At 42.4% G+C, this 16,534-nt stretch overlaps 1 protein-coding gene across 1 annotated transcript in view; it reads right to left on the minus strand.

Annotated features, from left to right (window-relative positions):
- CNTN5 (contactin 5) overlaps positions 1–16,534 on the minus strand; it is a 1,047,172-nt gene that overhangs the window by 238,003 nt on the left and 792,635 nt on the right. The window contains exon 11 of the mRNA XM_045019421.1: positions 4,866–4,968. Within this exon, the coding sequence (XP_044875356.1) occupies positions 4,866–4,968 (103 nt within the window). The remainder of the gene's footprint in view (positions 1–4,865; positions 4,969–16,534) is intronic.

Consider the following 16,534-nt stretch of genomic DNA (forward strand, 5'->3'; position numbering starts at 1 on the left):
GGCAGGAGGTTGGGGTGCAGGAGGGGGTGTGAAGTGCAGTCTCTGGCTGGGAGGCACTTACCACAGGCAGCTCCCGGCCCGAAGCGCAGCCTTCCAGTCCCGGAAACGGCTGGCTGCTGACACATCTCTGCACGCCCCTGGTGGGGGGAGGCAGCTCTGTGCATTTTCCCCACCTCCAGCACTGTCCTCACAGCTCCCATTGGCCAGTTCCCAGCCAATGGGAGCTGTAAGGGTGGTGCTTGCAGGTGTGGACAGTGCAGGGAGACCTGCTGCCCCTTTCCCCCCAAAGGGCATGCAGAGACGTGCCAACAACAGCCAGCTGCTTCTGGGAGCGACGTGGGGCCAGAGCGCTGCTGGCCAGGAGCCGCCTGTGGTAAGCACCTCCCGGCTAGAGCCTGCACCTCGCACCCCCTCAAAAAACAGCTGCCCGCAAGGGGTCAGCCAAAGAGCCGCAAGGGGGTGGCCAAAGAACTGCACGTGGCTCTGGAGCTGCAGGCTGCCGACCCCTGGTCTAGCACAATGGTGTCCTGGTCCATGATTAGAGCTTCTAGGCACAACACAATATAAATGATTAATAATAACAGGAAACGTTGAGTCATTTCTCTCTGATACCCATATAGGATAATTCCTCACCATAGGAAAGGCCACCAATAACTGGCATTGATAATCATGTCCCAGATCCCCATTGCAGTTTTCCCCTATTGACTGCTTGGCCCAGGGACTGAATCCTTTCCTGAGACCTTCTGTCAATCAAGCAATTAAGTCATTTGATTTTAGTTTGATCGACAAATTCCAACAGCCCTTAGTGACTGACAGTTCCAAATAAACACTATTAATAAATCATTACTCTGTAACTAAAGAGCAGGCTTTCTGGAGTACTTGCCAATTGCCTAGCACAGGAAATCTCTCAGGAATATTTGTCATTCTCACAGTTACAATGCAACAGAAGAGCAACCATTTGAGACAGCTAAGCTAAAGCATGAGGCAAAACAGGAGCACACTGGTTTAGGGACTGGTAGTAACTAGTGTTCCTTTATTTGCACTAAGAATGCAAAAAAGCAGAAAAAAAATTACGTACAGCCTCAGTTCCCTAATGAGCATTTGATGGCGTGCAACAAGAAAAGATTTGTGAAAACTACGAGGAATAAGAGATGGGGGGAAATGAAAAGGAACAGAGAATGTGCTGGCTTTTTACCTCCCACCTCTGCCTACAGGTGTCAGATGAGGCCCGAAATGTCATTCATATAATTATTACCGTATCTGGTCGAAAGCAGTCTCAGCACAGCTGATCTGATTGTGTGCTAATGGCTGCGAAAGCACGATAAGGAATGTGCACAATAAAAACATCTGCCCCTTACAGTATTAGCAGATGGGGGTGACTTATTAGATAATCTTAAACTGCTTGAAAGTGCAGGGTTTTTGTTGTTGTTACAGGTTAACACCAAATGTCAACTTGGACATGGGGTAATTAAAGCATCTGCTGTCGGGATTATTTCTCCTTGTGTGGTTACCTGAACATCCCCTGACTTGTTTGAGAGAGGTTATTAAAGCTTGGGATTCAGAATGAAAGATATTCAGAGAAGCTTTTCTTCTTTGTCAGTGTCTATTGCAAGAGACTACACTTTGTATGCATCCTCTTTGCTGGGAAGATGACAATCGACTCAGAGATAGTCAGCAACTACATTTTGGTTCCAGCAAGAATTTTTCAAAAAATACATAATGGTTATTGTTTCTAAGGTAGTCAAGAAACTACAGGAATTTGGTTGCCAACTATTAGCACTGCAGAAACATAGTTAGTACTGCAGATGCAAGAATGCCTGGAGCCACCAAGTCTCTGGAGAGCAGCATTCTTCCTCATCTGTCTCAATGTTTCAGGAAATTTCACTAGAGTTGTTGCATCCCCCACTCCCCCACCCAATCACCCTCTTCCTTGAGGTCCATAGAGTAAAACACATAGCAAATTACTTACCCTGCATACTTCATCCCAAAGTATTTCCTCTTTAAACCATTGCTTTGACCTATACAAAGTGCTAAGTATTGTGATTAGTAACTATGCACAAATGTGACAAAGATACTGAAAAGAAAACAAAATGCAACACCTTGCTCTGAAATATGGGTATGAATGGAGATATTTCTAAACTGTGAGAAGTGGAGCTGCTCTGAAATAATTCTGAAATTATCAGGATATTTACTGTATGAATATGTTGGTTTAGTAATAAGGAGATTGTCAGGGAAAAACAAATGAGAAGGAGTACAATGTCTCAAGATAAACCACCCCTCGGTAAATACTTTAGGGTTATTAAGAGACAATGTTGGACATGAAAACACCCTGGAACACGGGATCAAAAGGACACTGACAATTAAAAAGGGACTCTCTCAAGTGAGAGGGAGGCAGTTGTTGACAGAGACATACACTGGGGGCCTGAAGGAAATTAGGCCTGCCTAAGTGACCATCAGGGGATGGTCAGCCTTAGGTAAGGTAGACATGAGTAGATGGTTTGTTGTTTTTAAATCCTTTTTTGCTAATTGTTTTGTTTCTACTGTGGTAAATAAAATAATACTTTTGTTTTAGGAAGACTGTCTGGTCACTATGCATACCACTGATCACAGACTGCTGAAGGGAAGAGCCACAGATGCTGAACCCAAGAGGACTTGGTGGGTAAGCGTGGTTAATACACAGGGTCTAGTCCAAGAGTGGGAGAATGGAGGAATTCCACCCCAGGAGGGGGAAAAGTACAAAGGCCTGACACCTGAGGGGATGCACTTAGATAGACCACAAAGGGGACAGAGGTGCAGCTAGTACTGCAATCCAGACAAATATATTTCCCAAATTCTTCCCAGATCAACATGTATATATGCCATGGTTTGGCTTGGATAACCCTATTATATATTCAAAATCTGAAAGATGTTGGTTTTCCTCAAAACTGTTAGTATAATTTCAATATCTCACTTCATCAAATATATCCACTTAGGATTTAATGATTGTTATGCTGCCCAAGATGGCAGCTCAGAACTTTATAGAATCAGATGGGATAATACTTATACAGTAGAACCTCAGAGTTACGAACACCAGACTTACAAACTAACCAGTCAACCACACACCTCATATGGAACTGAAAGTATGTAATCAGGTAGCAGCCTAAACAAAAAAATTAAAAAGCAAATGCAGTATAGTAATATGTTAATGTAAACTACTAAAAAAAAGGAAAATTTAAAAATAAAAAGATTTGACAAGGTAAGGAAACTGTTTCTGTGCTTTTTTCATTTAAATTAAGATGGTTAAAAGGCAGCACTTTTCTTCTGCATAGTAAAGTTTCAAAGATGTATTAAGTCAATGTTCAGCTGTAAACTTTTGAAAGAACCACCATAACATTTTGTTCAGAGTTATGAACATTTTAGAGTTGCAAAAACCTCCATTCCCAAGATGTTTGTAACTCTGAGGTTCTACTGTATTCCAAAAGCTAAGGCTCTACCGCTTGAGTTCCAGGAGAATCTTGGTTTAGCTGTAGGAGTGTACAGTGTAGTGTATTTAGCAGTCCTTTCATTATTGCTGAATTCTGGCCAGGATTAAAAGACACCCTATATGGGTAAATGATTTATGAATTAGAAAGCCAGAAAGGACAGTTGGCATTCAGCAGCCTGAATAAAGAATTATCTAGACATTCATTACAACTGAGAATTGTCTCTTCTGTGATGCTACATGGAGCAAAAAGGCTGTAACACACAGATAAGCAGTTCTGATTCCATTCAGTAGAAGCCAGTGGTGTACACCTGCATAAACATGAGCGCGCACACACACACACACACACACAGTGAGATTATTACAGTGTGTAATTATCAAACATTTTGCCATATCTATCTCTATCTGCGTTTGTCACTATATATAGAGAGAGAAAGAGAGAGAGAAACAGAAGATGCTTTCTCTGAGCCATGGACAGTGCTTTTCTGCTCTGTCTGATCATATACTATCCCAGCTTCACTTAACTTTGGGCAAAAACTGCATTTCCTTTAATAACATTATGAACTTCATCCTGTATCATCAAAAAAGTACCCTGAGGTAATCTTATTCTTGATGAAAGGCGCTATACAACTGCAAAGTCTTATTATTTTTAAAAACTAAGTACCCTCGTTTCCTTATTAACCAGTCTATTGACCTGCATACAAAATTCTAGCCAAGGTGAGATATTAAATCCAGAACTTTGGCAGTGCTAGTGGGTCTGTTATAACTAAGATGACTGACATCACCACGAATTAGAGATTTTACAGGGAAATAGATGATACTACCATTAGGTTAGAGGATGCAAAAGTAATCCTGGGCTCATATATTATTATAATTACATATATTAGATTCTTAGGATATTTGGAACATTATTTTATTGTTTCTATTTAGAATCTATGTCCCAGGTTGGAACAGGTAACTACACAATAATCTTGTTTTCTTTTCAATTAAGAGATTTTGCAGGGGAAAATCAACACAAGACAAAAAACCAATAACAAACACCACTGGAATTATATAGCCTGATACGTGCTAGCAAGCAGTAAAAAAAAAAAAGTAGCAGAGGAAAAATGTGTGGTAAATAGAAGAATACAGATGACAATTTTTTTCTTTTCATTTAAAATAACTTTACTTTTTATGTCGAACCAGCACATTTTAAACCTGTATATATTATTGTCTGTAGGAATGGCTAGGTAGGGAATTCATAATTGGTTACTTAGTCAATTCCCACCTAGCTGTCTTATAAAAACTTGGTATATGCACCAAGGAGTTTCTGTGAAAATGAAACCCTGCAAAATAACTGAACCAAAAATTAGATGTCACATTTTAATAAACAATGGTGTCTAATTATGGAAGAATATGTACTTACTTGCCCAGCGCAAAGCACTCCATCTTAACCGTAGTTCCCTTAGCAGCTGTAACTGTGTAAGGAAAATGGACCTCAATTTTCGGCTCATATTCCCCCATCACACCTGGGAAATAAAGAATGGTCTTTAAAAATAAAATGAATGTCACTACTTCTTTCCAAACCTAGAGACTTCATTGTGAAAACCACTGTGGCGTGATTGTTAATAGCTGTACAGTGATAAAGCCTGTGGTGGGGGGAAATAGCTTACATTAGTTTGACTTGCTCTGCTCAAATCCTATTCGTCCCCTGTTTGATGGTATCTTCAGTGCTATTAAAACAGCAGCACTTTTAAAAGAAAAGATTTATTTCCTCAAATATGGGTTCAAATTATATTTCAAAAGATTGCCGTGTACAATCAATTCTAGAGGGTTGGGAAATTTTGTGTACAATAGCTTTGTCCATTTAATGATGCAGTGGTGTTTAGTATGGATAAATCAACGAAAAACTTAGCAAATATCCTCTTAGCAGTCAGACAATATAACACATCCCTTTATATCAAGGCCATCCTGACATTTGTAAGAAGGCAGTCAAATGGTGTGAAAGCATGTGTCTCTCCCATCGAAAATAACGTACAACCTCACAAAGCTCTCCTAAAATTTCAGATGCATTGCTATCATTATTAATTTAAGTGCTGACAATGTGCTCAGTGCTGTTAAAGATGTACAGTAAAGACATTTTGGGTCCCTTAATAAACTAGATATTGAAATCAATGGAATTACTCCAGGTGTAACTGACAGCAGAATTTGACTTGCAAGAGGGAATTGAGAGAAGTTAAGGAATGGGAAATGAGCAGTAAATGGAGAAAGATTATGTAAGGTGTGGTGAGGAGTTTTAATTTGACAGAGACTGAGATTGCGATAGAGTGGCTGGCGAGGAATATGACTTTAGCAGTAGTGGTTTGGTTAGACTACAGATGTGGGCGGAGGAGGGAGATAGCTGAGAAATAGGGAGGCTAAAGGGAAAAGTTACACTAACCATGTTAGGATTGCTCCAGGCATGGACAAGGTTCTTGATCATGAGGAAACTGAGGAAAAAGGGAATTTAGGTGATATCAAAGATGCAGCAGTAATTGGACTAAGGGGCTGGTCCAAAGGCCATGGAAAAATTCCCACTGAATTCAAGAGTGGGTATTAGGAACCAGTGGGAGGCAAAACAAGGAAACAAAGGAGGGATATTGAAGGAGGGAAAGAATGGGAGATATGAAGAGAAGAGAAAAGAGAAGAGCATGGAAGACAGAAGAGGGTATGTCTACACTACCCGCCGGATCAGCAGGCAGTGATCGATGGATCATGTTTTGTTGCTACAATTGACTATTGTCCCTGCAGGCAGTGATTGATCCAGTGAGGGTCAATTTATCGCGTCTAGTCTAGACACAATAAATCGACCCCCAAGAGCTCTCCTGTACTCCACCGCCACAAGAGGCGCAAGCAGAGTCGACGGGGGAGCGGCAACAGTCAACTCACCGCAGTGAAGACATGATTTGACATGTGAAGACACTATGGTGTGTGGGTCTAAGTACGTCAACTTATTCACGTAGCTGAAGTTGTGTAACTTAGATCGATCCCCTTCCTCCTCCCCGCCCCGCCCCATAGACCAGGCCAGAAAGACAGTGAACCTTGAAGAGGGGAGCGAGAGAAGAGAGGTTGAATGGCAAGAGGTTGTTGGAACAAACAACCAATTTGCAGAGAGAAAATAATGCCTAGAGTTCAAATGGTAAAAGCCCTTTACTGAAGTCACTGTGATGTTACTTGTCAGAGGATGTAGGCCCAGGAGCTCCAGCTGGGTCATGTTCTGTTGCTGCAATTGACTATTGTCACTGCAGCTCCCAGTGGCTGGCTCTATTTCTGGAAGGTCCTGCTTTGTGTCTCCCACATCCATGTGGTATGGAGTTAGGGTAGAGTGACCAGACAGCAAATATGAAAAATCGGGACGGAGGGTGGTGGGGTAATAGGAGCTTATATAAGAAAAAGACCCCAAAATCGGGACTGTCCCTATAAAATCGGGACACTTGATCACCCTAAGTTAGGGAGAAGTGCTGAGGCCTGATGTCCCTGCAATTTTTCTAACTGCCTTAGGAAATGTGCATTTAAATACATTTTGGGGACCTAGAGTTAGTTAGAATACTTGGAGACAGCTGATGTGAGAATCAAATAGCAATGAAAGTGGAACAGAAAGTATATATTCTATCTAACTGAAAGAAAGTCATACATTAGTGGCATAAAATGTTTCTTGCATACACCACACCCGGATAACTTAATTCCATAATGTTGCTTTATGAATATGACTGGATTGCTTTACACTAAAATATACTTACATACAACTATACCACCCATATGATGTACTTTTTTCAAAATTCACAGACTAAATAGAGTTAAAGGGAAGTGTTATTTACTCCTTCACGTAACACAAGAACTAGGGGGTCACCCAATGAAATTAATAGGCAGAAGGTTTAAAACAAACATAAGGAAGTACTTCTTCACACAACGTAGAATCAACTTGTAGAATTCATTGTCAAGGGATGTTCTGAAGGCCAAATCTATAACTGTGTTCAAATGAGATTTAAATAAGTTAATGGCTATTAGCCTAGATGGTTGGGGATGCACCCCCATGATCTGGGTGTCCCTAAACATCTGACTGCCAGAAGCAGGGGCTGGACAACAGAGGATGGATCACTTGATAAATGCCCTGCTCTGTTCATTCCCTCTGAAGCATCTGGCACTGGCCACCATCAGAAGACAGGATACTGTGATAGATGGACCATTGGTCTGACCATTCTTGTGTTCTGATGTTCTTATGAGTCAGCTCAGTGCTTGAATGGGAAACTGCTAATAAACATTCAGGTACTGCAGTGATGCTGGTACATTCTTGTCTCTAAATAAATACTGAATCAATGTCCCAGCACAGGTTTATAGGCACTATGCATTTGTAGAGAGACTGTCTCTTGTATCAGTGCAAAACCAAGGTCTTGACCCCTTGCAATCATAAAAAATTCAGTGATATTTTTGCAAAAGTATGAACATAATCCCAGTGTCCTGGCCAAATTCAAACAGGGGCAATTAAAAGCCAACTAACTAAAATGTTCCTGAATGTGATTCTTCACTTTCTGTCCTAAGCCGATTTGTTGTTGTATGCTATTAAACAATTGTCTTGTTTCACCTCTGAAGTGGTTGCACTTTCAAAAGGAAAGAAATAATCATTGTCTCTCAATTTGTACAGTGCTTAGGAATCCTTTGGTTTGGAAGATACTATTGGTCAAATTCTGAGGCCCAAATTCAACTTTTACTCACCCTTCACTCAAACAAACACCCATTAATTGGAACTGCCCTGTGTAAATGTAAGTATCAGGTATTTTGTGTTGACACATTCAGGTCATGTTCTAAGGAGATGCTGATCTGTCAATATTTTGTACCATGTCATGTTAATGTCAGCTATTGTAATGTAAACAATGGGTCATCCTTATTCCAGACACTCACTGTGAGATGTAAGCAGCAGTATTATACTATCCCTTGTCACTCTACCTGGTTAACACTGTTTGTGAGAGGAGATTGGAAAAAGAAAGGAAATTCTACTATTTCAAAAGGGTATTTTTCATTTTTTATTATTTATGATCTTGGAATTCAGGGAGACTGCTAGATTTGTCTGCGTATCAAGGGCAAATTTATCAAGGCCTTGTTTTCCTGGGTTATAGTACAATTGCTCTGCATGACTGTGGTACCTCGCTCCAGCTTGTTTTTCTTTCCTATTTCTGTTCTGGTCACTATGATTCAGCAACAGCAATCTAGACAGGATTTGCATTTTCATCTGCAGTTTCATTTCATTTGTATCATAAATGTAGGAAGGTGATAAAATAAACCTGAATGTTTAACAAATATAGACTGCATATATAATGTGTAAGTCAATCATTTTCAAACTTATAAGCATGCCTCTTTTTTTGGATATTTGTTTAAGTGCTTCCTAAGTCATCTACAGCTCTAGTTATCAAACCATAAATGTAAATCTATACTGTATATGCAGCTTTGGTAGTGCAGGGAGTAGCCCTAAGGTTTAATCTGCTTGCTTGCATAGATATAACTTTTCTTATAAATTTGAGTATTTGATGTAATAGGTTTATAGATTTATATTAAAAATGAGTTTGGCTGAAATGCAAGAGACCTACAGGCCAAAACCTTGTATGTTAAGCTAAGGCAAAGTTAGCACATTTTGGGACCCTTTACCCAGAAAAGTAAAAATTGATAAAACACCCACACAGATATCTAGAGACCTTTTACCTAAATCAATAGACAATGAAGGATGGCAAAGGGGTTTTTTCAAAGTTGTACCCACAGACTTAACAAGTACACCACAAATGCGTACATACCCGTCGTCCATACACACATACAGACTAGCCTATGGGGTAAGTGTACCCTAACATTTCTGTGGGGGAAGGATGAAATTTGGGCATAAGAGGAAGGATTTCCGATCAATGCCCTATAAAAAGGTGATTCATCTCGCCATTTTAGAGGCAATCTACTCTTCATTGTCTCCATCTTCAACAATGTATCGATGCTACCCATCTAACGATGGCTACTAACTATTAATAGGCCATACTTTATTTCTTTTCAAACTTTAAGTTTTAAGGGGACTAGGCTAAGCTTGGTTTCCCTACGCTTTATTTCAGTTTAAGATTTATCGAGTTAAGTTAGAGAGTAAACAGCTTTAACAGCTCTGCATTAGTTTCCTCTGCTAGGGGTGTGAAGCCGAAACCGCCAGAGGCATGGTCCTGTATCTTCCAACACCAGGTTATTAAAACAAGAGTGTGAATATTAACCAAAGTTTGCAGCACATAATATTGTATTATCATATGTATCTCTTGTATAACAGTAGTACAATTGCAACTCTGTAATTCTAACTGTTTTACTATTTGCTTACGATTTCATTTATTTTAATAAAAGATCTTTATGACTATATCTGTCTCAGTGTAAGCTTCCTGTCATACCCCCAAAGGTCCTTTTATAAACTCTGTGAAGCCTGATTCAGGATGAACTTTTATCTTCTGATCAAACAAATTGGCGAGCCTAAACCCATACTAATTAATATTGTAATAATAATTACTTTTGTTAATTTATTAAAATTAATTAAATTAAGCAGATAAATCAGCATTACTAACACACCCCAAATCAAGCTACAAGGGCTCAAAAATTTTGTAGCACATGCAGTAAAAACACAGTATACAATTCTGAAATTAATAACAGAGAAACTGCAGAGAACACATGACCCAAATATTATGGTTCAGGAGCAAGATGCACCTATGATTCCTTCTGTCTCTTCATGAGCATTCTTTCCAAATAACAGCACTCTGTCTGCACTTTTCCCAGAGTGGAAATCCATGGTTCATTCCATGTTAGACTGGATCACCAGGCTACAACACCTCATGTCACCAATCATATATCCCTCAGCTGGCCCAACTGGATTTAAGTCCAGTTATAGAATACTCTCTGGGAGCTTGTGACCAATATGAAATGCAGTTGCTCAGCACAGCTTCTTCAGAAATAGATATGATGCAGTCAAAGAAATTAAACATGCAGAGAGATACAGTTAAAACAGTCAAAACCTAAACTCATTCTAAACTTAGCTTTCCCTTTTCCTTTTAGTTTGAGCAGGCCTTTGCTTATTCCAGTCCCCTCTTTTTAGGTCTGAGGATCAATATTAATCTCTCCTGACATCCTCTGTGCCTCATAGAGTTTCTCCGCTGTCTGCTTGTCAAGCTGCTTTTATTAGAACCAAAGCTCATTGTTTCAGTGTCCCACCAGGATCTTCCCCCAGGGCCCTTGCCAGGCAGAGTTGAGTGAAAATGAAACTTCAAAAGGAATGAAACCTGTAGTGTCATGTCCAGTAGTGCCAACAGGACCACCTGCTTTCCAGGCCTAAGCGCAGCCAGTCATAGCAGGAATTAACTCATTGTTAGTCACATAACCAGTAACACAATAACAATCAAATAAACATAGGCACATAATATGTATAAAGGTACAACTTGTTTCCCCGTTTGTAACACTGAGATAAGATGCCTCCACATTTGCTAAACAGAGTATTTCTTAACCAGATAAGTGCATTTAAGAAACAATGAAGCCAAGAAAATAAAATTTAAGCTTGGCATTTCCCACTTAATAAAGAAGGATGGGTTCAGTGGCTAGGGCACTAGCCTGAGACTCAGGAGACCTGGATTAAATTCCCTGCTCCGTCACAAACTTCCTGTGCTTTCTTGGGCAAGTCCCTTAGGCTAGGATCTATGAAGGGACTTAGGTGTTGCAATGCTGAGAGCCACGGTGCCTAACTTTTAGGCACACAGAAAATCACAGGAAGACCACTGTGATCCACAAAGCCAAGTTAGGTGCCTAGCTGCGTTCCCTCCAAGGTGCGCACCAATGCTGCCGCACAAGTGAGCATCAAGGGCCGCGCACCTAATTAATGGAGCCGCACAGGCAGGCAGCCACAGGTGTGCCTGGGCCCTGGCGAGGACGTGTAAGGTGAGGTGGGGGGAATAGGGTGTGGGCGTGGGCGGTGAGGTGGAGGAGGGTTGGGAGCTTGGGGCATACAGGGCTGCGGTGGCTGGGGAAGAGATGCCTCTTTCCCAGGTCCGGGGCTGCAGCAGGGAGAGATGCACCTACGCAGCTCCGGGGCTGCAGAGGGGAGAGAGGGCTGGGGGGAGGCCTCGCTCCCTGCCGAAGCCCTGGGACTGGGGGTGCCCATTCAAATCCCCAAACCTATCCCTCCCAAACTCCTTGCTTCAGGGTTTGTGAAGAGCCCTGAGAGGTCAGTGTAGATGACAGAATCATTCCTCTGTGTGACCACAGCTCTCATTAATGTCACTGTGCCACCACAGTGGTCTTCAGTGTGACCCCTTTTCTCTCCTGGGCTGTCTCAGCTTTGTTATGGTTATAATATATATATAAATAAATAAACGGGTTGACTCACCCCTGCGGCACCTCCTGCTGGTTGCTCTGCAAATTTAGCTCAGTCCAGCCCTGGAGCACCCTCTGCAGGCTGGTTATCCACCTGTTCGTAGGCCCCCGTGTCCCTCCCTGGACCCGGTGCCCTTTTACAGGGGGTGCTGCCCCCTAGCAGTAACCCCTTTCTCTCTGGGTCTCCCCTCCTTAGGGAACCTTCACCCTCTATCCCCACCTTGCCTCAGTTTTTGGCTACTGCCAGTCATTGTCTAGCCCCACACTCTGGGGCAGACTGCAGTCTCAGCCAACTCATCCCTGGCAAGGAGGGTTTGGACCTGCTGCTTTGTCCTACTCCTGGGCCGCCCTCTGCAACCCACAGTACCTATTGGCCCACTGCTAGGCCGCAGCCTGGGGCTTTCCAGGCCAGAGCTCCCCAGCTCCTTAGCCTGTCCCCAGCCCCGCTTCACTCAGGTACCTGGTCTCTATTTCCCAGCAGCTAGGCCCATCTCTCTCTATCGCCAGAGAGAGACTGTCTGGCTTCTGGCTTCCCTGCCTTCTTATCAGGCCTGTGGCTCAGTTTGGGGCGTGGCCCCAGCTGCAGCCACTTCCCCAATCAGCCTAGCCTGAAGGCTGTCTTCTCAAGCCCTGCCAGGCCACTTTTTAAACCCCATCGGGCAGGAGCAGGCTCCACCCTGCTACACAATTATATCTAGGTTTTTTGTTTCTACTGGTGGCGCACATCCACAAATTATCTCGATATGGTGCTTTACATAACAAAATTCATTCTGCACATGGATGGAAAAAATTAGAGGGAACATTGGTGCCTAGGCTCACTAGGCAGTGAGTCACTTAAGCTAGCCAGTGGGAGATGCTGAAGAGTGCGCTAAGCCCTGACACCCCCCACTCTCCTCAACTCCCATGACAGGTGCTTAAGTTCAGGTGGCTGGGAATCACGTAGCTCTACTTGCCAATTCATGAATGGACACCTGGAGTCAGACAGCTTAGGTGCTTAAGGCATTCTGAGTAGGAATGAGTTAGGCCCCTGCCTTGCTCCACACAAGAGGAGGGAAAAGGGAAGGGGAGAGGCGTAGTGGCAGCAGCTGCTGCAGCAGGTTTACATGGCAACAATGTAGCCATGGTGGCATGTGGAATGGACTTCCCTTGAATAGTCCCTTGAACATCATCTTCCTTCAGCAAGAATCAGTATGGGAGGATGTAGGCTTTTTAAATCCCTCAAAATTGCATCTACCAATCTCATTCATGGTCATCTCCACGCGCTACTTCCTTCAACCTAAGCTGCATGAACCTTATAAGAGCATAAAAACAAAAGAACGGCCTTACTAGAGCAGACGAATGGTCCATCTAGCCCAATATCCTGCCTCTGACAGTGACAAATACCAGATGCTTTAGAGGGAATGAACAGAACAGGGCAATTTCAAATGATCCATCCCCTGTCATCCAGTCCCAGCTTCTGGTAGTCAAAGGATTAGGGATATCCAGAGCATGAGGTTGCATCCCTGACCATGTTGACTAATAGCTATTGATGGACCTATACGCCATTCACTTATCTAATTCTTTTTTAACCCAGTTATACTTTTGGCCTTCACAACATCCCCTGGCTAAAAAGTTCCACAGACGGACTGTGCATTACGTGAAGAAGTACTTCATTTTGTTTGTTTTAAATCTCCTGCCTATTAATTTCATTGGGCAACACCTAGTTCTTGTGTTATGTAATGGGGAAAATAACACTCCCTTATTCACTTTCTCTGTAACATTCATGATTTTATAGACCTCTATCATATCCCCCCTTAGTCATCTCTTTTCTAAGATGAACAATCCCAATCTTTTTAATCTCTCCTCATATGAAAACTGTTCCAAACCTCTAATCATTTTTTGTTGCCCTTCTCTGTACCTTTTCCAATTCTTATATATCTTTTTTGAGATGGGGTGACCAGAACTCCATGCAGTATTCAAGGTGTGGGCACACTATGGATTCATATAGTGGCATTATGATATTTTCTGTTTTATTATCTATCCCTTTCCTAATGGTTCCTAATATTCTCTTAACTTTTTTGACTGTCACTACACATTGAGCATATGTTTTCTGAGAATTTTCCATGATGACTCCAAGGGTACGTCTTCACTACCGGCCGTATCAGCAGGTAGCAATCGATTTCTTGGGGATCGATATATCGCATCTCATCTAGATGCGATATATCGATCCCTGAACGCGCTCCTGTCGACTCTGGAACTCCACCAACATGAACAGCGGTAGCGGAGTCGACATGGGGAGCCGCGGACATCGATCCCGCGCCGTGAGGACGGTAAGTAATTCGATCTAAGGTACTTCGACTTCAGCTACGCTATTCACGTAGCTGAAGTTGCGTATCTTAGATCAATCCCCCCGCCTAGTGTAGACCAGCCCCAAGATCTCTTTCTTGAGTGGCAACAGTTAAATTAGACCCTATCATTTTGTATGTATGTATGGGATTTTTTTTCCCATGTGCATTACTTTGCACTTACTAGCATTGAATTTTATTTGCCATTTTGTCACCCGTTCACCCAGTTTAGTGAAATCCCTTTTTAATTCTTCATTTAACTAGCTTAAGGGATTTTGTATTGTCTGCAAATTTTGCCTCCTCACTGTTCACCCTGTTTCCAGATCATTTATGAATATGTTGAGCAGCACGGATCCCAGTATAGAGCCTAGTGGGGGAATTCTAATAGATTGGTGAGGCATGATTTCTCTTTACAAAAGCCATGTTGACTTTTCCAAAATATATAATGTTGATCTATGTGTCTGATAATTTTCTTCTTTACTATAGTTTTAACCAATTTGCCTGGTACTGAAGTTAGCCTTACTGGTCTATATGTGCCAGGATCACCTCTGGAGCTTTATATATATATATATATAGAGAGAGAGAGAGAGTGTGTTATATTAGCTACCCTCCAGTCATCTGGTACAGAGGCTTATTTAAGATAGAGGATACATATCACAGTATATAGTTCTGCAATTTCATATTTGAATTCCTTCAGCACTCTTGGGTGAATACCATCTGGTCCTGGTGACTTACTACTGTTTAATTAATCAATTTGTTCCAAAACCTCCTCTATTGACATTCAATCTGGGAAAGTTGCTCAGATTGGTTACCAAAAAACAATGGCTCAAGTATGGGGATCTCCTCCATGTTCTCTTCAGTCAAGGTAATTCATTTAACTTTCTCCACAACTACACTGTATTCCTTGAATGCTCCTTCAGAATCTCAGTCATACAGTGGACCCAGTGACTGCTTGCTGACCAGGATGGTGACAGTGACTTCTGTAAAAGCATGCCTTCTTCTGCACATTGGACACAATCCCACCTTTGCAGAAGTTTTGTTCTCAATTGGTGCATGACTGCAACTTGCCAGGATCATCTAAGTATCTTCTCATTGGTAACAAAACCAAACCAATGGATGTTAAGACTATGCTGTAACTTTTGACACTGAAAACTGTTCAGTTTCCTCTTCTAAGCTGTTTTTACAGGCCATGTTTCTGCTCCATATGACCAGAGCATTCACAAAAATGCTCACACCAACACATAAATTGTGCATCAGTATCCTGGCAGTATTTTCCATCTTTGTCCTTAACTGGAAGAAGCTGAGAGAATGGACATTCAATTAGGATCTTTAAAGTCTCAAATACACATTTCTGGTCATCTTGCTCAGAGGCTTCCTCAATACACTGTGCCATAAAATTCCACCATTGGTTATGATCATTCCTCTTATGACAGGCCCTCTTGACTGCTTGTTCAAGACATTTCTTTTCTTCTATTGCCCATTTCCTTCTCTATTAGTGCATCAATTTAGCTCTGTGCCTCTTTTTTTCTCTCCCATAATTTGATGGTATCATCTGCAATCCAACATTGCTTTTTCATTCTCCTTTATCCCAGTTGTTCTCTGGCAATCTCTATGAAGGAAGAGAATCTTGAATAGGCATATAGAGGGTATTTTATTTTTTGTATTTGGCAATGGTGCCACTGCTGCTGCAATACTGGTGTCCACAGTTCAAGGAGGATATAGATAAGGCTATGATTTTGTCACGGAGGTTGCAGAAGTTATGGAATCCGTGACTTCCAAAGACCTCTGTGACTTCAGCCCCAGCAGCTAGGAGCTGCCGGGTCCCGCCGCCTCCTGCAGTGGTAGGGAGCTGCGAGGTACCCCTGCCACCTGAGGCAGCGAACCCCCAAGCTCCGAGTCACCTCAGGCATTGGGGGTTCCCTGCAGCTTCCAGCCACCGTGGGCAGGGAGGTATTCTGCAGGTCCCTGTCACCATGGACAGCAGGGGGATCCCTGCAGCTTCCTGGCCATGGCAGTGGCAGAGGGATCCCCGTAGCTCCCTGGCCGTGGTGGTGGCAAGGGGGCCCTGCAGCTTCCTGGCTGCGGCAGTGGCAGGGGGATCCCCGCAGCTCCCTGGCGTCTGTGGTGAGCAGGGGGACTCCCGCAGCCCCTGGCTACTGTGGGGAGGGGAAATGTCTCAGCTCTCCTCCATGACAGTGGCAGGAGGACCCCCATGTGACACTACACCCCATATTCTTCATAGAAATATGGTTATGATATGAATATGGCATGACTAAGATACTTTATGCAAGATGGCTCATGTAAGATATCATTGGAAAGGTTATGGTTTACTGAATATGATTATCCAGTTTATATGCATGTATCATTT

Source organism: Mauremys mutica, chromosome 1, assembly GCF_020497125.1.
Source record: "Mauremys mutica isolate MM-2020 ecotype Southern chromosome 1, ASM2049712v1, whole genome shotgun sequence".
Classification (NCBI taxonomy): Eukaryota; Metazoa; Chordata; order Testudines; family Geoemydidae; genus Mauremys; species Mauremys mutica.